Source organism: Megalops cyprinoides, chromosome 6 (genome assembly GCF_013368585.1).
Source record: "Megalops cyprinoides isolate fMegCyp1 chromosome 6, fMegCyp1.pri, whole genome shotgun sequence".
Classification (NCBI taxonomy): domain Eukaryota; kingdom Metazoa; phylum Chordata; class Actinopteri; order Elopiformes; family Megalopidae; genus Megalops; species Megalops cyprinoides.
Genome location: NC_050588.1, coordinates 23,431,662 through 23,455,487, shown reverse-complemented (window position 1 = coordinate 23,455,487; position 23,826 = coordinate 23,431,662). Strand labels below are relative to the sequence as shown.

At 41.7% G+C, this 23,826-nt stretch overlaps 1 protein-coding gene across 13 annotated transcripts in view; it reads left to right on the top strand.

Annotated features, from left to right (window-relative positions):
* Positions 1–23,826, top strand: part of cadpsa (Ca2+-dependent activator protein for secretion a) — a 108,575-nt gene that overhangs the window by 73,748 nt on the left and 11,001 nt on the right. For 2 of the 13 annotated variants that reach the window (XM_036530628.1, XM_036530626.1), the window contains 13 exons: positions 337–405; positions 5,289–5,395; positions 7,735–7,764; positions 8,674–8,682; positions 10,194–10,350; positions 11,919–12,060; positions 13,085–13,231; positions 15,845–16,000; positions 16,326–16,473; positions 17,402–17,476; positions 17,681–17,764; positions 18,166–18,198; positions 19,690–19,797. In XM_036530628.1, the coding sequence (XP_036386521.1) occupies positions 337–405; positions 5,289–5,395; positions 7,735–7,764; positions 8,674–8,682; positions 10,194–10,350; positions 11,919–12,060; positions 13,085–13,231; positions 15,845–16,000; positions 16,326–16,473; positions 17,402–17,476; positions 17,681–17,764; positions 18,166–18,198; positions 19,690–19,797 (1,265 nt within the window). Of the gene's footprint in view, positions 1–336; positions 406–1,263; positions 1,297–5,288; positions 5,396–7,734; positions 7,765–8,673; positions 8,683–10,193; positions 10,351–11,918; positions 12,061–13,084; positions 13,232–15,844; positions 16,001–16,325; positions 16,474–17,401; positions 17,477–17,680; positions 17,765–18,165; positions 18,199–19,689; positions 19,798–23,826 lie in introns of all 13 variants that reach the window. The other 11 variants (XM_036530632.1, XM_036530629.1, XM_036530633.1 and 8 more) reach the window with 8 other exon arrangements.

Below are 23,826 nucleotides of genomic sequence, written 5' to 3'. Positions count from 1 at the left end.
TGGAGGCAAACCTAATGAACTTATTTTAGCTCCTCATGAATGATAGCTGTTGCCCAAATGAAAGAGATTCTGCAGAAGTCTTCAGATCACGGCCTTGGGCAGGTCGAATGGTTAAATCAAATCGCCCAAAAACTGCCCAGCACCTTCTCCCATCCGCCCAGCAGCAGGCCCTGAAGCCCTGCCCCCTGCCCCACCCGTCATCTGACCACGCCCACTCTCCAATCACAAACACCCTCACCGCAGCTCTCCTCCTGACCTGACATGCAGTGTTCCTCTGACCTTTAACCTCTTTACCTCTGACCTGAGCCTCTTGCATGCCCAAATCCTCTTTTATAGGGAAAAAGAGAGAAATGTATGAGCATCCTGTCTTCTGCTTGGCGTCTCAAGTGATGGATTTAACCATTCGTGAGTACCTACCTCATCCTCTCCGTCCTTCGCTCCCTCACTTTTTCCATTCCCCATCTTTCAGACAACACGCCCCCCCCAACAGCCCCTGACTGATATCACTTTCTTGCTTCAAGTCTTTTTTTTTCCTTTTATCTGTTGCTTTTGTCTGTGAAACCCAGTGTGAGAGATCCAACCAGTTCTTGTCGACTACGATCAGGAATTAAGAGTGGCCCATCTGTTTGTGACAAACATGGAATCTCTGTAAGCTTTTTGCGTTAATGTTCATGTCTGTGACTTGAATGCATTTTTACTTTGCTTCTGTGTATTCCTCAGTTGTTTAACCACATGTCACTGGTACACAATACAGGACAGGTTTGACAAGTGTTATTTCACTGGAAGCCAAGAGACTTTAGACAGCAGGAGCTGGGAACCGTAAGGAAGAGAATATTATATGTGTATATCTATTGAGTACTTGTACGTGTTCCAAGTCATGAATATGTCTTACTGTCTTTACAGCATTTATGTGTGTTAATTGTTATATTTCAACCTTTATTTGTATGGTATGTCTTGTTTCGCTTCTTTCTGTTGTTTTGTTTTTCCAGTTCAGGCTACCGTTTTAACATCTGTTTTATTGTACAGATTTGTCAAATGTGTGTCCATTGTCTGGGTTTACATTGACCCTTTTTTACTTCTGTGAGGGTCCTGGGGTGATTCCCTTGCAGGGTGAACAGTCGGGTGTCGAGGGGCGATGGCCCATCACTCACTTTAGGAGTGCACACTTTCCCCACTCTTTCATTGATACTGAATATCTCTCCTTGTTTCTCTCTCTTTTCTCCTTCTCTCTCTTTCCCTTTCCCTTTCTATCTCTCTCTGAAGTAGAGAAAACTCAGAAGGATCAGAAGGATCCAGGTGATGCCCTCTGTCTGACTTGTAGCCCAAGCTCATTAGAATACAGTATCATTCTGGTGTTTCTCTTCCCTAGCTAACCCATAACCAATTCACAACATTGCTGTAACGCTGCATGAGAGTCTGGTAGCACAACGTTACATAAATGTTGTGAAAACGTTATGGCACACTTTTTGACTGTACTCCAGATGTGGAGATGCACCCTTCATGAGTTAGCTTGTGCTGTCGGACACTGTTTGTAAGAGTGTCGGGTAGTTTAATTATAGAGACGTAAGATTTCCATCATATACATTTCTTGAGGTAGTATGTCTTTATTGCAAACCTGACTCCTGCTGCAATTTTGTGAAACTTACACATGCACAGTGTGCACTGTTTAGATGCCACTTGGGTAATGAAATATAATTTTTGTTATTATTGGCTAATAAAGAAGTACTGTCTCAAGAAATATACCTACAACAGCCCCAATGTGTTAAAATGCAAATATGTGTTGAAGTACCAGAGTAGATTTTCACAATATAAATACATTTTCACAATATTAATTGATGATATGGTGACGTGGTAACTCTATATCAGCAAAATATTCTAAACAGATGTGTCTCTTTCTCCTTTGTCCAATTGGTACTGCAATATCATATTTTTCATTTTAATGCATCGGAAATGTGTGAAGTGTGATTACTTCACCAATGATGATAATGTTTTATTATCATCATTAGCACTACTTCAAACTGTTTCACAGGCTTGATCTACCATCAAATAGACAGTCAGAGCTTTACACTGGATATCTGTCTGCCTGTGTCAATCCCAAAAACCATTCAGTCCTTTCAGTAGAGTTGCCATACTGTTCTCAGACACATGAGTTTTGAAGTTTACTGAGCAAATAGACACATCCAAAGTCCCCTGTGCATATGCAGTACAAGAAACCTAAAATGGTATTGATGGCACTCCAGACAATCACCTGGTTAGAGGAGGAGTCCACACCATAGATGCTCTTTACGTACTTTTCAGCAGAATCCAAAATTTCAATTGCCCCAAATATGCCATATGCATTGAACCAGTCTTTACCAAGTGTAGAACATACAAGAGTGACACATATCTTGATGCAATGTCAACTCCTTTGATGGAGAGATGGCCTGCCTCTCTGACACCACCCGCCATCCGGAGCCACTGCTACACCCGTGTGCTGCCTTTTTTAATTGGGGAGGGAGCCCACCTTAGGCATACCTGTGGACTCAGGCCTGCTACACAATGCAGAGACACACTGCGCTTTAAGTGCTGCGCACAGGGTATGCATTACAGCACAGCTCTCTTTCTGCTCGGCCAATTAGACTCCTGTAGCAGGGGTCTGGGGAGTCTCTGGCTACAATGAACAAAAAAGAACTAAGAACCCTAGAAGAAAAAATGCATCCACTGCCAGAGAGCAATGAGAACCATGATTAGCTAGTAATGGTTACCGCTGAGGGAGAGAAAGGTTGGCAACTGGCCTGCCCTGCCAGCAGACAACACAGAGATGCTATTATTAGGCACAGAGGGTCACCGGGAGTCAGAGCAATGAACTGCATCCCACACCCTAATGTACAATTCTTCTCAGGGCTAGAGAGAATAGCCATGTGCCCACATTGCTCTCATCACAAGAGGCTATGGACATATATCATTCCAAAGATAGTCACATCTCTCTCTCTCTCTCACACACACAAACACACATGTTTATATATGCACGCACACATACATGCATCCATATACACACACACACACACACACACACTTATATGTATATGTATATGCATATGTGTGTGTATCTATATGGCTCTGATGGTTGAAATATTAAAGCCTGTCCAAACGGGTTTAAAATCCTACATTTATCTTAGATATGTTGGAAATGTGTCTTGAATCCGGTATTTCACACATCTATAGGTCTATCCCAGGTGAACCGCAAATTGTTAAAGGCAATCCAGCTCTCACAGCAATATGACAGCAGCGAAGAGAAAACAGCTGTGGTGTCTTAGATCTCTGTCACCTGTGTGGGAAATACCTGATTTAGCTGTGCAGCACATTTCTGCCTGCTCCTTAAAGATTACATTAGAAACCTGTTGTTCCATTAAATAGAACTACTGCAGACATGCAGTGAGCCCTGCATGATTTTTTAACCCTTTAACTTTTTGAAAAGCGAGAAAAAAAAATCCTTACTGATTCAATTATTATTTATAGAGGACTTCCTGAAAACAATATAAATAATTTATGAGGTATGGCAGTAAAGGACTGATATTTTTAGAAAGATAAAGGGTTAAAGTGAAATCGAAGGAGCGTCCCATGCTTATGATGCAGAAATATTGGCTGAGAAGGCGTAGTGGCACGGCGGGTGAAGTGGACTGTCTCTAATCTTCTCTCGAAGCGGCGGATCTCCATGCTTGTGCCGCGTATTATTTTTGCTCTGTGTTTTTCCACCCCATACTCAGACTAAACAATCTGTGGAGGTTAAAAAAAGAGGAAAGGCAGCACATCTGTTTGCAGCCAGATTACTGGGAACTGCTCGCAGGCAGAGGGTCTGAAAAACAAACAGACCCTGGCCTCAGAATACACTGACATTTGAAGGTGCATGACCCTGGCCTTTGAACAGGAGTCTCACAGACAGGCGGTCAGCAGCTGTATGAATAAATAGGAGACATGTCCATGCTTCAGACATAAAATGGACTGATGGTGCAGGGTGAATGCTATTGCATTCAGTAACAGTTAAATGGAGGCAACTAATTGTAAAACTCTATTTTTACATGGATTTGCATTTTGCAGAACTGTTTTGTAATTAAATTTTGTAATTAAATTTCTAACAGTGTCATAATACAATACACAGTAATGTGTGGCCATTTTGTGGGGTTTGAGTTGCCATCCTTCTTTACAAAATTCATGAGACCCTTCTCAGTCAATACTGTACTGTAAGGGGATAACACGTCCCCCACCCCTCTCTTCCCAGTGTCATTGGTGTGTGTGTTTACTTTGCACTCTCATCGCCACCTCATTGGTCACATGATCACATGATTGTTTCTTGTTCCTGTCTTTTGTCCAATCGCATGGCAGCTCCACCTGTTTAGTCACAGGTAGAAAAAAGGCATTTGGAGAGGACTAAAAGACTTCGTTATGCTTTTTAACTTTCTTTTGTTTTTCCTCATTGTTTTGAATAAATTGCATAAACGCCAACATTACTTTACTACTTATGTACTGCTGTATTATTTCCTTGTCCTTCCTGGTTGATTTGTTTTAAATGTCAGAATTATTGTATTTATTGAGAAATAAATGTGTTAGATGTAGAGACTTTTTTGCATAAATGTTAAGAGTGTCTGTCACATACTGTATGCAACATCTGAGTCTGAATTTCAGCAGAGATGAAAAAGAATGCTGCACATTCTACTCGTATTGCATGATAACTGTAACATATGTTCTGTTTCCCTTTTAATTTGGCTCATTATACGTACTTTGCTAACTTGCCACTGTGCCAATGACACTTCAGCCTGGGAGCACATACTTCTTTTCTGTGCTCCAGGTCTTAGATTAAAACGAACTGCATGCTGGAAGATGTGCTGACTACATGGTTTGCCCATGCTTATGTGCTATATAAATTTAAGGCAGATCTAGTATGGTTTATACAGATCACAAAGTAATGGAACTGCCTGCCGTATTCTCTATCAGTTACTTTACACACTTTAAGGGATATGGCCTGTAATTGTTCTTCCAAAAGTAAAACTGAAATAGCTTGATACCCTTCCCAAACAGAGCTGTCTGTGTACCCTGCTTGTGTTTGGCTTGGGAAGGAAAAGAATTCATTTTTTAGCTGATGCACTCAGCAGTAATGCAGTAATGTTACACAAACAAATCTTGATATTAATGCTATTAGTTTTTTGCATGCAAAATGGCAGTACACACATAAGCGCTAGCACCTACTCAGATGGTCAGGAAATGTTAAGGCCACATATCTCTGCTCCATTAACAATTCCCTTCCGATTCAGAGAACGTAGGCCGCTTAGTCACACCTGCGAAAAAGCTGGAGGACACCATTCGTCTGGCCGAGCTGGTCATCGAGGTGCTGCAGCAGAACGAGGAGCACCATGCAGAGGTGAGTGTGCCGAGAAACAGTTCCCTAACTGCCACTGTTACGTCTGCTCCTAGCCAAACACATTTTCTCTTTGTATCAACCCAGAATCATTAGTGAAGTTGCCATTGCACAACCCATATTGAACTGAAATATGTATATTTATTTGAATAGCATTTAATCACATATTTAAATATTTGAAATTGTTCCCAAACGCATTCAAGGAATAAATACACAATTATCTAAAAAGCATATTGCAACATAGACCATATATTTAGAAAAAATCCACGCACATTACAGTATATTTGACTTGCATTGGTGTGTATCACATTTATGTCTATGGCATATGGATTGTAACAGTTTTTTTCCCTTTAAGGATTAGACAAAGCAGACAGTGAGAGCAATGAAAAGTTTTGAGGTTGGCTGTGATCTATCTTGTGTCCTATAGCAGGGAAGATACATCATGTCTCTTGGGTAGCTTCTGTCGGGATAAACTAACCTTCCTGTCCTAGTGAAATAGTTCCCTGAGACCGTTGCATTTTGCATTGCTGTTTTACTGCCCCTTTTCTTACGGAATTCTCACTGTTAAGACCGATAATTCCCTCTGATATATGACAAATGCAATCTGCCTTTTTAAGTCAGAGTCCAATCTCATAAGTAGATAACTACAGGTACATTAGAAACATGTAGCCAGTAACTAAACAACATTAAAATTTCAGGTCCTCAGCAAAATTCAGCACAATAACATACAGTATGAGCAGGTAAACCAGCTGGGTTGAGAGGCACACTGTATGGTAGGTATTTGTCACTGACATATTTCTACATATGTGGCTGAGAAGCACACCAGCAGTAGGAAGTTTCCGAGTAGCTGGGTAAGAATGCTCCAATATTGTCCCCTCTGTTTCCTTGCAGAGGGAAAACCCCCTGATGGTTTTCAAATGTATTTTAATTTCCCCTTTGTAAAGACGGAATAAGCCATGTGTTGTAGATCAGTGGGAATTACTGGTATTGTAGATGGAGGAAAATTGATGAAAAGGGGTTCAGTAATGCATTCATAGTGTTGTGAGAAAACTAAACTGGATTTGCTCTCTCCAGGTTCTAGCAAATATGCTTAAAAGTACAGTTATCACAATAAAATGTAGTTTTCAACAAAAATTTTAAAAATTCAGTTGTCTTTATTTAGAGCACACTGACCTGACCTTTTCATTTCACACATATTGAAAGACTTGCCAGGATCATTAAATAATGAAAAATATTATAATAATTTTAACTGACTGGGGAAAAATTGAGTATAGCTAGAATGATGACAGCACCATCATGGCACCTGTTGAGGTTGCAGTTTTGTTGTTTGTTTTGATGTGCAATGAAGTGACAGGTTAGTGTCCTCACAGGCATATTACTTTGCCTGCCCACACAAACAGGCTTACATAAAAAGGTCCTGAGGAAGACAAGACACCTGAATGCCACCGCTTGCGCTGACAGGACAGCGATTATTTTAACACAAACCAAAAAGTGAACACTCCATAAAGACACAGCACTGAAAGGAATCACCCTATTTATAATGAACATGTGACTTATCCATGTCCTAGACATTTATGTAATTACACTTGTAATGTAGCTAAACCGTGAAGAGATATGATAGACATGAGGGTTCAAATGTTACAAGTCATTTACATCATTTTTTGACAATCCATCAAGCTGGATAATTAAGTTTTGCAGCTGAATGTAAGTTGTTTAGCTTACTATAATTAGCTTGTGTAATTAAAGTCAATAATTAGTGTATCAATTGAAATTGAAAAATGTTACAGCATTTGAATGTCTTGATGAGCAAATATTACTGACAGTAATAGTAGCCTGACATCCAGAATTATACATGTATGAGTCAAATCATTATGTGGTCTTGTAATATACAATTATTGATAGCTACTCATCCTTTTTTGCAAAAAGTGAACAAATGCAGTTTAATGTTTTCACTAAACATTTTAACTAAAATGGTTGAATTTGGCAACACCAGATTGTTATTCACTGTAGCCTATTCACTGACATCATCTGGAAATTACACATTGAAACATATTTGGCAAAAATAAATGTACATTATAACAACAAAATTGAATCCTAAATCCTAAAAAAAAATCAATCCTGGCAAGCCTGCTTGAAAGTGTGACAACAAAACACTTTATCATGTTGTATTTTTCAAAGAAAGCAACCTGTAATAAACCTGTCTGTTTAGGCCAGAAGTGAATGTATGGCAATACACATTAAAAGCTGTGCTATCAAAGTGCATGCCAGGGTGCAGTAGGGACACTACAGATGGGACACTGATCTGGGGTCATTTATTCTATGTTTTTGAATATGCTCAACAGGCTGCAGTCACAAGTACGGGAGATCAATCGGTACAGTATATACGTTTCTGTCTCTTACTTTAGTCACATCACACACCTTTCCCAACGCATGTGAGCGTGATGCTGCAGCACTGGCTTTTTTTAGGGGGTTCAGAGGTCATGAGGTCAGAGGTTATGTCTCTGGATTCTGTGGAGCCCCTGCAGTAGAGGAAGGAGAAGGGCAGAGGGGAACGAGAGCCCTAAGATACTCTGTCCTGCGCCATTTCATGAATATGTTGCGTGGCTGGTCTGTACACAGAAATAATAGGAATGGAGGAGCCATCCCTAATCATTCCAAATGTCACATCTCCTGCCATTTGAGAAAAGCCTCAGGCTTTGAAACTGATGAGTGTTGGACTTTGTAGAAGTTGCCCTGTGGAGGTAAACCTTTCTCACGTTTTATGTGAAAAGAGGTCAGGGGTCAGGTAGAGACGCGTACGTGCCATTCTTCAGCATTATTTGATACTGTGGCGACAAACACATTGGCGCATTGCCAGGTAACCCTGTGTGCCACCACTGCGTCTCGAAGATGGGGAAGTTGCATTTGTCAAAGAAATTTCCATCAAGGCCTGTCCAGAGGCTGGAAAACTCCATGCCAGTTCATTGAGATTCCATTCCAACTGCATGGTGGTCATGTTTATTCGTTCCACTCCAAAAATAATTTTGTGTTTTGCATTCAGCAGCAAAAGAAGACTATCATTTATTTCAGAGTGATCTCGCTCAGGTGTGGTTTCTTTATGCAATGGTTTTGTTGATGTTTTCCTTTGCGGGAGCATCATTTCCATGTCTCTGCTGCTACAGTAGCTGTTGGTTTTTAAGAACACACTGACAGTAGGTAGTCTCTAAAAGAATGCCTGATTTCCTCCATTGAAAATCTTCCTGTTCTCTCACTGTTCGTTCAATACGGGACAATCCGGGCAGGGGAAAGAGGTATGTGGCTCTGAACGAGACGAGTCTTCTCCCTTCATAGTTTGTGCATGTCCCGCAGACTGTGACCTTCCCACACACTCACCCAGAGCACTGTGATTGTGCTTGAGTAGCCTTCAGGGGCACAAGCATTGGGCACGAAGATGCCTCAACAAGCACTTGGACAGTGACCCTTCCCCGCCTCCCCTCCGTCCCCCGTATTTGTTTTGTCCTCACTATTTAACCACACTACCCCCCCGCCACCTCCCCGTACCCTCTCTTACTTCCTGGAATCTTGCCACTCTGTTTGTCCGATCGAGTTCGCTCTTACCTGTCAGCGTCTGCCAGCCTCTGCCAGTGGGGGACTTTAGTGTGTTGCTGTATGCTTGCTATAAGACTAACTGTTCTGTAGCACTGTGTGTTCCGGGCTGAGGTAAGTGAGAGGAGGTAAGAATCGACAGTGGTCATTTGAGCCGTACCTAACCGGCAGGATGCCCATGCGATTTATCGAGCTCTCAGTGTCCACAGCATGCTTCTTGTTGAGGAGATTCAGCATCCTTCCTTGACGAGATTCACACTTGCATTTTCCAAATATGTATTCTGTCTATTCTCCATGGGAAAAAATATATATATCGGGGGGCTGGGACTACCAAAGGATCGGCATTTACCAGCAATGGCAGCATCTGTCTTGCCCCCCCACCCCATTCCAACCTCCCCCTCCAACCGTCTCAATGGCTCCCAGCTGCACGCTTCTAAGCGTGTTCTGGGAGCGGCGGTGTTTGGGTCCAAAAGGAGGGGGGGGGGGGGCGGGGGGGCTTTGTCTCTCTTTGCGCCCCGGCAGATTGCGTTGCTGCTGCATGCCGACAGTCCCATGGGGAATGAAGAGGCACCCGGGATGCATGACACACATGAAAACATTCACATCCGAGACTGTTCCAGATGTGAATGGCTGAGAGTTGCGGAGAGACGCATGCGAGGCCCTCCGCTTGCATGAGCCGCGCGCTCCCAGCACTGTCCCTCCATCGAAGCGACACATTTCAGATGGAATGCCCGGCTATGCCCATGCCCTCCTCATGCATAGTTATCGTGTCTCTGTATGCCAACGCTGCACAACACATTCTGATGTTTAATCACCAGAAGACAGTTCGAGACAGTTGGCGGATATGTCATATTGTGCGTGCAGGATTGCGATGTGTCTCTTGGTTCCTGAGATATGTTATGCAACCTATTTTAGGAACTGATTTAATATGTAGAGAGATTATACGTAACTTGTGCAAAATAAAATAATACAGAGAAGATTTAAATGTAATTTTCTCAAACAGTGGAGTAGCATTCCTTTTTAGAACCAACACCTTTGAAAGGTTAAACCAAATGTAGCATTCCCAGTACATAGTGTACAGTCTCACCCTGTATAACGAAGCCTTACTGGCCAGCTATCCAGCAGAAATGGGCTTTTCTGTACCTGACTGTCTCATCCTGTCCCCTCCCCCCTCCCCCCACCCCCCTCCCCCTTTCCCTCCCTGTTGAATGCCAAGGCCTTTGCCTGGTGGTCAGACCTGATGGTGGAGCATGCGGAGACGTTCCTGTCACTCTACGCTGTGGACATGGACGCCGCTCTGGAAGTCCAGCCCCCGGACAGCTGGGACAGCTTCCCACTCTTCCAGCTGCTCAACGACTTCCTCCGGACTGACTGTGAGTTCCTCCCTTCCTCAGTCTGTGAGGAGAGAAGGGAAAATGCCGCATGGTAGTCTGACTGGATACCGGGCGCTCAGTCTAATGTGGTTTCCCCGGCCCAGTCACGTCCCCTAATGAGTGGCGGTTGCCTTTTGAGCGCTGTCCAGGGTGCTGAATTAAAGGGCGAGAAGCACTTGCACTGGGCCATTGTGATCTGCACTGCTGATTGTTATTGAAACATTCCTTGCTCATCTGGCCAGGCTTAATAATGGTCTGGCTTTAATGGTGACCCAGGCTGATACATTCATCACGTCTTTAGTGCCTGTGCCTCTCACTGTGTTTATTCTCAGTGCCCTGGTAAAATGGGAACCTCCTGCAAGAATCAAACATTTGATCAAATAAAATAATCAATCTAGTGCATATAATGAGTTGCACTGAATTACAGAGCATTAAGAAATGTATATATATATATATATATATATATATATATATATATATATATATATATATATATATATACACCTTCTTTAATTTTCTGCTTCATCTACTTCAAGTTTTGCCTGCTGTTATGTGACTGAATGTTTTGATGACCTTAACTAGGAAAATGGTATAAAAAATATACAGTTCCTTAACAAGGGAGCATACCTTCACAGTAACAATAAACTAGAGATGTCCATGCACAGATGTACACTTCTGATAAACTATAAACGAGCAGAGAGAGAAATAGGGCAGGCATAGAGCAGCGCAGGGCTTATTAAAAGTAAAGGTCGTTTGTTTTGCCTTTCAGTAGTGGTTAGCTTATGTGGCAGGAAATAGCCTTAGCACTAGACAGGCGCCAATTTCGGACGCCATTCAAGCAGTTAATGAGGTCTAAAGCAGAGATGCCTGGAAGAGGAACAAGCCCCACATCCACACTCCAGGATAAATAAATCAAAATGTACAGCAGCCGCTCAAGTGGCTAATTGGAGCGAAGCAATCACAGGACACAACACATATCTCACCTACTGTGTGCCCACGACCTTGAGCTTGACACAGGCATAGACATGCTTAACACACAAACAAACCAACAAAAAACACCCTCTGGTGTTACACACTGTCATGCCACAGTTTCCCCCACCTCCTCCAACCATGTCTGCCAATGGCATCTCTCCTTGACTTCAGATGAGAGGAGATGTTAACAATGGGGAAAGTGTATTATGGCAGTATTAGACTGAACAATTAGTCTAGTTAGGCACCAGGAGGTGAGAAGTAGTGGGGCGATGGGGGATGAACCCCATAATGGGTTGAGATAGCATAGCAAACAAGTCAGCTGTCAATCATTGACTTGTCTGAATCATCTGAGTGATCTGTTCAGATCAAATCAGATAATGCATGATAACTCCTCCCATTTTGGGGGTTGTGAACCTCTCCCATCACTAGTGAGATCCTCCCCCCCAAAAAAAAACCCTGAATATGAAAGTGATCCAGAGGTAGGCCTCACAACCACTACTACGGTGGTATGGGGGGGAGCCCAACGTTGGACCCTACCATGCCTGGCTAGCCACAAAATGAGCAATAAAATGTGGTTTCTTTTTTTCCTGTTTCAGATAACCTGTGTAATGGGAAATTCCACAAACATCTGCAGGATCTCTATGCTCCGCTTGTGGTTAGATATGTGGACCTGATGGAGTCGTCCATTGCACAGTCAATACATAGGGGCTTTGAACGCGAGTCGTGGGAGCCTGTAAAGTAAGGGGACTTCTTTTGATTCACTTTGCCTTTGGATGGTTGGACAAACAGGGCTTGGTTTTAGGTTGTAAAATCAGCCTGTGTGTTTTTTTTGCCACGTTATACAGATTTTTACAGGAATAATATGAAATAATTAATGTTTACAATTCTTCAGTTTTTTCTCTTTTGTCTAAAGGTATGGGTACAGTGTTTAAGTAATTCAGAACACATAAAGTTAAATATACCACTGTGCTATTCAGTATAAAACTTCTCAAATTCAGAAGGCACTGTTCAGTTATTTATCATTAATGTATATGTGTTGTACTTCTTTTTTGTTCTAAATACAGGTAAGATTACATACATGTTATTAGTCTCGTCGGGAAATGTGGAAACTCAATGAGTAATTGTGTTTCAGTGATTGTTTGTCCAGCTTTACTTTGTTGTGTCATTATTTGTCTTTATTATAAAAAAGAAAAAAGAAAAAGCTGCTTCCATTGTGTGTTCTCAAGGTACTTTTCAGTGTGTAGGTGATCTCTCCCTTACAACAGAGGGATGTGTGCTGCAGTCTATCCTAATAGTCTGATCAGTGTGAACACAACTTTTTTGCCACCAAAGCACATAGTCTTTGTCATGAGTTATGTGTAGCTGTGAGACTCTCATCCCTTTGTTTTATGGACTAATCCTCACATTCTGCTTTGTTATGTGTTCAGAGAGTGGAGCTGCTCAGTGCATGCCTCGTGTTTTCAGTTGCCTGATTTTCGCTCCTCCGGGTGTGATGTACTGCTGTTTTTACCTGTCTTTACCTGTGCGTCCTCTTGAGAAGTCATACCTTTAACCTCTCACACGCTCCACATTTTGTAAAGAAAAAAAGACATGTGCTCCTTTTTTAAAACTGCTGCCGTTGTGTTGTGCTTTCTCTTGAATTTTAACTTCCTCTTCTTTTCATTTTGACCTTAATTAGCTGAGTGTCACATTTTGCTTCTGCCACATCTGCATTATCACTGTTATAGTGTTTTCTTTCTTTCTGTCTGTTTCTTCTCTACAGGAGTTTAACAAGTAATCTGCCCAATGTGAATCTTCCAAATGTGAACCTTCAAATTCCAAAAGTACCAAATCTACCTGTACCAGTTAACCTCCCACAAATGCCTAGCTTTTCTACTCCGTCATGGATGGCCGCTATATATGACTCTGAGTGTGTATTGAGTTTGCATTAGATCTGACTTGTTAACAAGTGGCCTTGGCATGAAGATGTCTTCAGTTGTGTTTTGTCTCATAAAAAATTTGCTCTTAATTAGGGGTTCAACAGAAAAGAGGGACACACTGGGAATTTGGAAGGTACCAATTTTCAAAGTTAGTTAAGCCACTGGCCCCTTGTAATGATGTGTGGTCTACCTTGAGAGGTGCATTTACTGAACTCCGTTGCAATATCTCACCCTTGAATTTCAAATTCACTAAATGGCAGATACTGTTTGTATTCTGAGGTACAGCATGTCTTTGATGTCCGAAACAGTCAGTGTGGTTTATTAATGCAGTGCTATTCAATGTCTGTGGTTTAGTTGTAAAACATGTTAAAAAAAACTATATAGAATAAATGGGAGTAGGAAACAGGGTAGATAATAGCTACAACATTTAGATTCAGCTTCAGATGAGTTAATTAAAAGCATTCCCACCACACTTCTCAGTACACCAACACATTAGCTATTCCACTTTCAAAACTGAAAGTGAAACATCTTCACCACAGCACACAAACCCCCCCCCCCCAACAAAACCAGCCTCACACTGGGTGAGAACCTGTAGTTTTATGTTTGTGATTATGAGTGCCAGGTTCAATGTGTTTTATAAAATCTGGCAACCAAAGGTATTTTACAGCTAACCCCTTCTCTCAGTGTACAACAGATCACTGCAGTACCACAAAAAACCACTCATCTAGCAGCATGGCATCCCTAATAATTAAATACGCACATCCAGCCAAGAGCCGAAAAACTTGAGCTGGCACAAACATTACGAGGCTGGGCCACAAATGCAGTATTCCTAATCTCGAAGCCATTTTCATGCCAAGCTCACAGCACTGGAAGATTAGTTAGATTAGGCAGTGTTTTAAAATGGAGAACCTGACGGCTTTTCATTTTCTCCTCCTTGCATGTTGTCGACCCACAGGGTGGAAAGATACAAATCCACAATTCTTTTTTTCCCAACACCTGTCAAAAACACCAAAAGTGAATTCAGTGCGGTATACAAATGTACGGCCCATCCCACCCCAGCTAGACAAACAGAGTGTTTGTGACTGTTCGTGCCCCGCAACAGCTCGGCCCTACATAGCATTGTCAAATTCCTTTGATCCCGGTATTAATTTCTTAAAATACATTGTACATCTATGGAAGTCATCCGTCTAAAACGAAAGCGGTCAAATTTCAAGTATCAGATTCTTTCCGAAGCTGTATAATTAGCGAACACCCCAGTGAACCAAAAATCGCAAATGACATGAAAAGGAATGGGGAGCGATTTTGTATCTTTCCAACATCTTCTGACTTTCCCCCCCGGTGTCCCTGCAATGAGCAGAGAGCAGGCCTTAAGTGTTCCCTGTACTGTAGCTGTCTCTGTGGGCGGCCGCGCCCGGGCCCAGGCCCGGCTCGAGCATGCCAGCGGCCGTGCCAGAGGGCGCTCCTGGGTGCTCTATCTGTGCAGTAGCTCGTGCTCTGAAGCAGCCACTACTTCAGTGCAGCTGGCATCCGAAGTAGCGCAGCCTCCTGTTTCTACTGAGGATGGCAGTGCCCCTCTCACAATGCATGGTGCGTTTTAAACATACAAGTACCCGATTACCAAGCTGGGATGAGTGGTGTGGGAGAGCCTATTTATTTATTTATTTATTTATTTACTTACTTACTTACTTACTTATTTTTGTTTATTTTTCTTTTTTAGACATTTACTTTACATTCCAACAGCGTCGGGCACAAAATCTGCCCCGACCAACAGGGCTCGTCTCTCTCTTTGTTCCTCAAAGGCTCAATGCTCTTTTTTGTTTTTCTTCTAAGAAACAGAGGAGGAGATTGCTCCTTGAACCGGTGACGGCTTGCGCCGTCTAAAAGCTGACTGCCCTGCCCTGACCTGGCTCTGATATTGAGCGGATGCAGGAAGGGCAGCCACCGGGCAGTTTTTGGAGACGGTCCAGAATCAGACACGGTCTCACTCACCGCTTCATGCCGCAGCCCTGTCTACACTGTGTCTCACAGAGAGTGTCATGATATATAATTGAACTTCAGTATGCATGACCCTAAGTCCTCCCCCCAGCTCCAATAACCATGCAGCCGTGCATGGTTATTGATTTGTTCAGGACATTCATGTGTCCGGTTATTTTTACCATTGACTGATTGATAAATCGTAGACAACAGTAGACACCTTATTGCACCTTATTGGTCATACTAAAATTGTTTTTCAGGCATAGGGAAAAAAATGACAACAATCAGTAAATGGTAAAAATAAAGAAAAAACAAATGAGCCCCAAATCCTGGAGTTGAAAGAGATATAGCATTCCTGTCTGCACTGACCCTCTCTGCTCCCTGAGAAAGGGCTTGTTCTTCTGGATCAATGCTGCGCAGATGCAGTTCAGATTAACTGATGATCTTCATATGATCTGGATGTAAGCAGCTGATCCTGAACCTGCACAGCATGTGCACAGCATTGATCCAAAAAAAACAAAAACAAAAAAAAAAACAAGCCCATTATCCCCCATCTCCCTGTGGGCCTGTGGGTGTGGTGGCCACCTGGGGGCGCTGTACTCTGACACCCTCGTGTCCTGTCCCGTCAGTAATGGCTCTGGGACCTCGGAGGACCTCTTTTGGAAGCTGGACGCCCTGCAGACATTCATCAGGGACCTACACTGGCCAGAGGAGGAGTTCGCCAAGCACCTGGAGAGCCGTCTCAAACTCATGTCCAGTGACATGATCGAGTCCTGTGTCAAAAGGTGAGACTGTGGCATTCTGCGCTATTGAGGGTTAGAGCCCCTAAGAGCAGTAACAGTCTTTGGAAGCAGGCATGTGGTGTGTACATCAATAACAGGGTGTGACTCAGAAGCTTAATTGTGAACTTTATCTCAGTAGTAAATCATTGGTCTGAAAGAGCATTCAGACACTGGGAATTTGGCAATCTTGGTTTTTACAATGATACTTCCAAAGGCTGCCACTTTCACTTAAGCTGTACTAAAAACTGAAACAAACTTCGCTTTTGTCTCTTCGCTTCGCTTTTTCACCTCTTCGTTCCCCCTCTCTTTCCGCCTCCATTGTTTACAGAACCAGGGCTGCTTTCGAGTCGAAGCTTCAGAAAAGCAGTCGGACAACAGATTTCCGTGTCCCACAGTCAATATGCACCATGTTCAACGTGATGGTGGACGCCAAGGCCCAGTCTGCCAAGCTGTGTGCCATGGAGCTCGGCCAAGAGGTAGTGCAATCAGCTGCCTTTTCTCAGTCCACTGCCTCACTGCAAAGCTTCTCTCAGGGGCTGCCTGTCTCCAGTGCCACTGCAAAATGTGTGAATAATTGTTTTCTCATACAACATGGTACATGTGAAAGGTCAGCTTCATCGAGGATTACCACAGTACCAATTTCAAATTGGGAAAATCCTGTCGAAACGTTTTAGCCGTTTCTTCATTTGCCGGTTTTGTTTCTACTAAATGCATGCATTCATTGGCTATAGCTGTTTTTAATATTGTGATTTTTTTTCCCCTTGTTTGTATATGTACACATATGTGATATTTACACATGTGTACATATATATATATATTTAGTAGTGTTTTGTCAAATGTTGCTTATTTTCATTAGAAGTGTTTTGTTATTTGTTTTTACTTTTGCTTGAAAATATGCTTTGACGGTTTGTCACATTTTCACACTACTTACAAATTTTCACCATTACCATGTCTCCTCTATCTTTCTTTTCATTTTTTTTCAATCTTGTGAAAGTTTGTTAAAGAATGGGTAAGTGTGGCTAACAATTCAATTGAAATCTCACCCCCATATCCCAAATGTATAATTAGCAATTGTAGCAGTTTTCCCTGTTCTTCCAACACGTTCATTGTTTTGATTTCATTAACATATATAATAGAAGGTAGTGAGTATATATATATATATATATATATTTATATATCGGGTGAGCATGAGAGTTGTCATATCCGTGGTGTCTAGAGAGCTAGATATGAAACAAAATTAATTGCTCTGAATTTCTCTACACAGTAAGAGAGAAAAAAAATCAAAAAAGAGTGTAGTCTATGTAACCTATTCATATATTCTGAATACAATGCAATGTACAATGCAGAATTTGAAAAAGGATATTGTACTGTGTGTGATTAATTAGATTTTTTTTTCCATTGCAGAGACAGTACCATTCCCAAATCGACAATCTCATTGAAGAAACTGTTAAGGAGATGATCACTCTCCTGGTGGCAAAGGTACATTTCAGCATTCTTTCAGCATTCTTTCCACGAACAGAGATCAAATCTTTCCCTGGCAGAAGTCCAAGGAAAGGCAGATGTCATTAAATTTGTTATCGGAAGTGGTGAGATGTGCATTTTGCTACTTCTGTTCGCATTGAAGTGAGAGTAGGCATGTCTGCAGAGTGTGCGCTAACCAAGCCGCTTGTTTTTCCCCTGCAGTTTGTGGTCATTCTGGAGAGCGTCCTGGCTAAGCTGTCCCGATACGACGAGGGCACGCTCTTTTCCTCCTTCCTCTCATTCACAGTAAGACTGGACTGTGTTCCCCACTCCCATTCTTACTCCATGTAACCCAGAATTGCTGCCACATTCTGCTTACAAAGCCTGTACCTCTGTACCTTGGTTCAAATAATGCACCAGGGGTTTTGGATGCATAGAGTTCTATATGCTGAATGATCATGTGCGCTCAAGTATGTAGTAAAATTATATACATTACGTATACCTGAGGTAAAACTATATTCCTGTTTGTTGAGTTTTCGCAATGCTAAGCATGAAATACACATGCATGAAGCCATACAAAGGAGTGCTGTATTGTTTATCATAATACAGCCATTGCTTTAATGCCACTGAGTGGCACTTTTTAGAAGGTGTTGCTGTGGTAACAGAACTTAAGTCTTACCCTTTTCTCCTAATTTCTTTCGTCTAAGGTGAAAGCCGCCTCAAAGTATGTGGATGTTCCTGTAAGTGAGAATCCAGTTAATCTCAGTCCTTGTGTTGGTGTTTCCCGTGTCTGTGTGTGTGGTATCTGTCTCACAGTTTTGACTGAAAAGGCTCCAGAGGCATGTCCGTTGGGGTTCAGGGACAGCAATACGTCACAGTATGCTGTCCCGCGATTTCTAGACATCCTCACATCTCCCTATTAATTTAGATCGATCGCGCCGAACATCCACAGAGCGCTCCTGAGATGAGAGCTCTGAAGAATAACAGGTGGTACACTTGTCTATTTGTTTTCATCGTTCCACAAATAATTGGCTGGAATTTGCGTGCGAAAATTGCAGATGGTCCTTTTTCCACAAATGTCCATTCATATGGTTATCTTCAAAAACGGGCCGAGTGTGGCAATGCCCCAGCTCACACTGGGAAATTCTCTGCGGTGGTTTAATGCCTCGTGCGGCGAGGCTGACTTCTTCTTTTTTTTTCGCCTCAGAATGACTTCAAAGGGTATCACTTAACTGCTAACACATCTCTGCTGAATGCATCGGTTTTAAATTAATGTCTTGTCAATGAATCTGTGATGTGCATCTTATGTCCTGAAGGTCAAAGACCCTGCCTCTCTGCAATAATTGTTTGCTTAGTGCACAAAATAAAATTACATTTGCAGAAAACCTGCTCATTTGCACCCCTTGAAACTACTCAGACGTGCTAACTAAGTTCAATTTGCAGTGACTGACAATTACGAGTCCTGACCTTATCTGTTGGTCTAGGATGAGTCTAATTTACTGAGAGAATAGGAAATCAAATGACTTATTTGCAAACGCATTGTCTTCGGTGAATATTTCAGACATTTAAATGGCAACACATTTAACAACCTGCTCTCCGGCTCGCTAATGAGTTTCTGACAATTCTGTTCACTCTCACCATTTTTCGAGTGCCATAAATGAAAAAATGTCAAAACAGATAGAAATTTTGTCCATGTCAATGTACATGAGAGAAAACAATAGTTAAAGGTCTGGAAATGCTGAAAATGAAACACCTTTTGGAAGTTTAAATTGAAAAATAAAACTGCATGGGATGAAATTTCACTTCATTTGGTATTTGATTGTTTTGTGAGAAAATTACCTTCAGAGAAGGTAAAGGAATCACTTAATTATGCTGGTAAAAATGGACTTAACATTGTTTTTATGCTGTGTGTGGGAGTGATGTAGATAAAAAAAAATAGATCAGAGCTTTGACCCACCTGTAGGATCAAAAAAGTGAACCTGCTTCAAAATGTAGATCATGTTTTCTGTACGTGTTTTTGCCCTCAAAATTAGGAGGAAAGAATTAAAAAGAAAAACAAAAAAGTAAAATTGGTTGTAAAGAAGGTTTTTGCAGGTGGGTGAAAGTAATGATTTAACACCCTCACACCACACAATATTTTATGTGGTATGGTGATGTGTTTGTGCTCGTGGGTGATGCTCTGGTTTTTAACTCTTTTCTAAGCCCTTGTGTCTGTCGCTTGTATCTTGCAGAAGCCAGGCATGGACGTGGCTGATGGCTACGTGACCTTCGTACGACACTCCCAGGACATTCTGCGAGATAAGGTCAATGAGGAGATGTATATAGAAAGGTTATTTGATGTAAGTAAAATGCCTTTTCCTCCTGAGCAGGGAGGAGGCCTTCCAAAATGTGACAAAACATTTGAGCAGAGAGGGATAAGTCACATTTTGAGACCAGCTGCTTTACTTTACTGCAACTACTTGCAGAAGTCTCTCTTTCTTTCTCTTCCCCTTTTCTCCTCTGAACTCTTTACTCCAGTATACTGTACTATGCTCTGGTCTGCGTGTACCACAGTATTGTGGACCCTTGTTTCTCTGTTTCTGTTTGTAAGCAACATGTCCAGGACCCATAAGGAGGATTATCTTAAGCAGTGTTCTCTCACTTAAGTCAGAAAACACAACTTAATCAATCTAGCACACACTCAGCAAGATCCACAGCTGAAGACAAAAGGGAAAATAACCATAACAATGAGCCAATTCTACCTTATCTGTCCCGAGTCTGAATGCATATCAGTTTATTTTTCATGTTATTTTCAGGCAACACTTAGACAATGTAGACATTAACAACATTTTGACATAAATCCAGTTTTACCAATAATGGTTCAGAAAATGATTTAATGAAGACAAATAGGTCATCAGGTACATCTCTAATTACACAAAACACTATTAATCTAATATGTATGTTGAAAGGATTTATTTTTCTTTCTGTTCTTGTGTAATTTTTTTTTTTACATTCCTGTATTCAAATTCAAACCTTTTTGTTCAGAAAAGGTTTTTTCATAGGAAACTGCCCTAATTGGAAACTGATGACAGCTTTCTTAGAGTCAATCTACTAAGGAAATGTAAATCCAGAGGGGCACTTGGACCCCGAGGCTTACCATGATGAGGGTTTAAGACAGATAAAGAGAGAGAGCACTGTCTTAAGTAACAGCCAGGAACATCAGCTGGATTATAATCCTTTGTGATGCGTGTCAACTAATTTGTCCTCCATTCTGTTGGGTACAGCATTGTCTGTTTGCTTGCGTCTTTGAGGCCAACTTTGGCTGTCCCTTTTCTCGTCAGCTGCTCGAGATTAAGCCCATGTTTTCACATTTTGTTCTTCTATTGCTTTTGACCCAGTGCTGTTTTGCAGTGTGTTTCTCAGTGTTCAGAGGGCATTTCTTGAGCAATAAGAACTGTTTCTCTCGTTAATGCTGTGTGAGTACTCTGCACTTGCGTTTGTCTTCCTTATCGCAGTGGTGTCTCTTGTTAAGGAGTCTGGCCATGGGGTTATTATTACTTGTCTCCCTTTATTTGTTTTTCTTTTGTTCAGTTTTTTTTCTCAAACCAAGGTGTGTGGCTTCTTCTCTGGTCCTTTGCGCATTTGCTTCCATTCTCACAAATGACAGCAAAGAAAAAAAACAGAAACCTTGGCTTTGCCTGTGCACATTTCCCTTTTTCCTGTTCTCTTTTTCTCACTCTCTCTTTTGCTCTCTCCCATTTCAACCCCCCTGTTTTTTTTTTTTGTTTTTGTTTCCTTCCAAATTTCCTCCTCCTTTCACCTCCTTCCACCTCAAGAAGATTAAAATGGAACTTATCTCTCATGTCCAGTTGTTTTATCACATTATGTCGAGTGGCATGATTTAGAGTCAAATAATCTTCCTGTATACATCTACTAGCATGGCCCACTTCCTCAGAGACTCGCCTCATACATGCATACAGCGCTCTAGCACCCCCCCCACCCCCACCCCCCTACACCGCATGCACTGCACCCCCACCTCAGCTGTGTGAAGTGGACAGGCACCAAAGCACCCTGCCAAAATCCAAAACCCACCACCACAATTTCTCTCGAAGGGAGCGAACGACCCTTCCCCAAATCCCAGTCTGAACATCCACCTCCAGTCCTGCCTAGTCACTCCACATGACCAAATCTGATATACATATTATTTTGATTTCACATTGGTTTTTTTCTTTATGTATAATTTGACCAATGGTAACATTTTCCTCACTAATCATAACCATGTGCTGTTATCTTTAAAACTGACCTGCCCTAAATCTCCCAAAAATGGAAATTGTCACATCTATCAGACAACTGGATTTTTATACAGCATTCCCTTACATTATGTCATAAAACACATTTATCTTTACTGAAAAGGTTTAAGATAACAGCACTATTCCTTGCCTGCAAAATCCATTTAATCACTTCCTCATCTGAAATTTTTTGAGTCATTGATTTGCACCTAAATTTCAAACTGCGCAAAAAAAAAAAAAAAATTGAAAGAATTTCGGTTACAGATTCAGACAACGATATAAATTGAAACGTGTTCATGTTGCATATTTTGAGGGATGAGATTCTCTGGATTTTTTGTCTCTCTCTCCTCTTCCTGCTTTTGGACAGCATTTAATGTGCTCATGAGAGAATGTGTTACAGCAGGACCAAAGAACAGACCCTCTCCCTCATTCTCATCATGAAAAATTACAGTCTTTATATCCATTCTCCTAGTGCACAGGACCAGAATGGAACAGTTGCTCTGTGGAATATACAATAGATGTTATTGCTCTCTGGAAGATTATCACGTTTTCTGATATTTCAATTGTTCTAATCAGTGCATCCTAATCCTCTGCTCTGATGAAATTCAGCAATTCAGCGTAAAGTCTTATCAGTTTATGGCAAGTTGTAATATCATACAAAACCATACGTGCACTGAGCTGGCCGAGGTAATTGGAGAGACCAATGTGATGTTAAAAAAACATTGGTATTAAAATAATAGTATTTAAATGCCTACCGTTGCATAGAGGTCAAGTCAAGGATTTCTCATCTCAAGATCATAGACAGCATATCAGCCACAGTAAGAAGATTACATTTCTATGGTTCACTAATTTTAAATATGTCTGTGCACTATATGTGTAATAGTGTGATGAAATAAATTAGACTGCCCATATGGAGTTGTGTAAAAAAAACCTTTGCATTATAGGAGATGATTAATTTTAATGAGACATATTAAAGAATAATAATCCCCGATTTTTGTCATAAAATAATGGGAGGGGGCTAAACATGCATCCATTTAAGGATTACACTTATTTACAGTACATTTGAATAAATAAACATTAATGGCTTAGTATGAATAGATAAGTAGCTGGAATAAGAAAATAGCATTCATCAGAGCTCTATGGATTCTTCTTTAATGTGCTGACCAAGGATAAAATTTTACCTTTACTTTTTAATAACTGTGAGATCCTATCTCTCACTTGAATTTTCACAGAATTTGATCTGTAATGGAATAAACACATTTTATAGGTTTTATTTTATGTACCTCAGAGATACAGCACCTCAGTTCTACCATTGTCTGTGGAACACACATTTACCTTTTAGTCTTATTTTAAGCTCATAACAATTGATAAGAGTGTAGGGGTGCTAAGGGGTGAGGGTAGTGCTGCCGTGATTATTAATGTCACAAGACTGGCCTCAGAATACAGATGGCTTTTGTGATGTGGGTTTTACTGAGGACTAATTTCAACATTGGAGACAGGCTGAGGGCAACCAAATTGTATGCTGGGAAAGATGAAGCTCACTGTCAGACAGCTAAGTTTGTTAAGTTCAGGGGAGGCAAGGGGGGCGGGTGGGGGGGAATTAATTTATTTCATCCCCCCACCACCACCCCCCACCTTTGCAGTTCTTGAAAGAACAGCCGAGGAGATGAGGATTAAAACAGCTGTGCTTAACGTAGGCTCATCTGCTTAACGCAGGCAGCCCAGAGATCAGTGATTAAAAAAGCCATCTCTTTAGCTCCGGTCAAATCCAGCGCAGCAGTGATACGCTGTCTTCGGAGATGGCTTTCTGGGAGGCGGTGTGTGCCAGTGTAAACCGGGCGGCCGTGGCCGCAGGGATTACGCGGGTCAATTATACTCTTAATCTCCCTCCTGGGGATTAAACGTTCATTGATTGATTTGAAGTATTTCCGTTGACCTTGGTGGTGATCAGATCCGCAAGATTGCACTTATGATGAAGTAAGCGCTTAATCGCAGGACAGTGCAGGCCTGCTGCCGGCCAACTGGTTCCCCCCTCAATCAGGGATTGCACTCTGTGCTGGCCCGGACCTGCTATACCACTTCACTGTCTGAGACACTTAA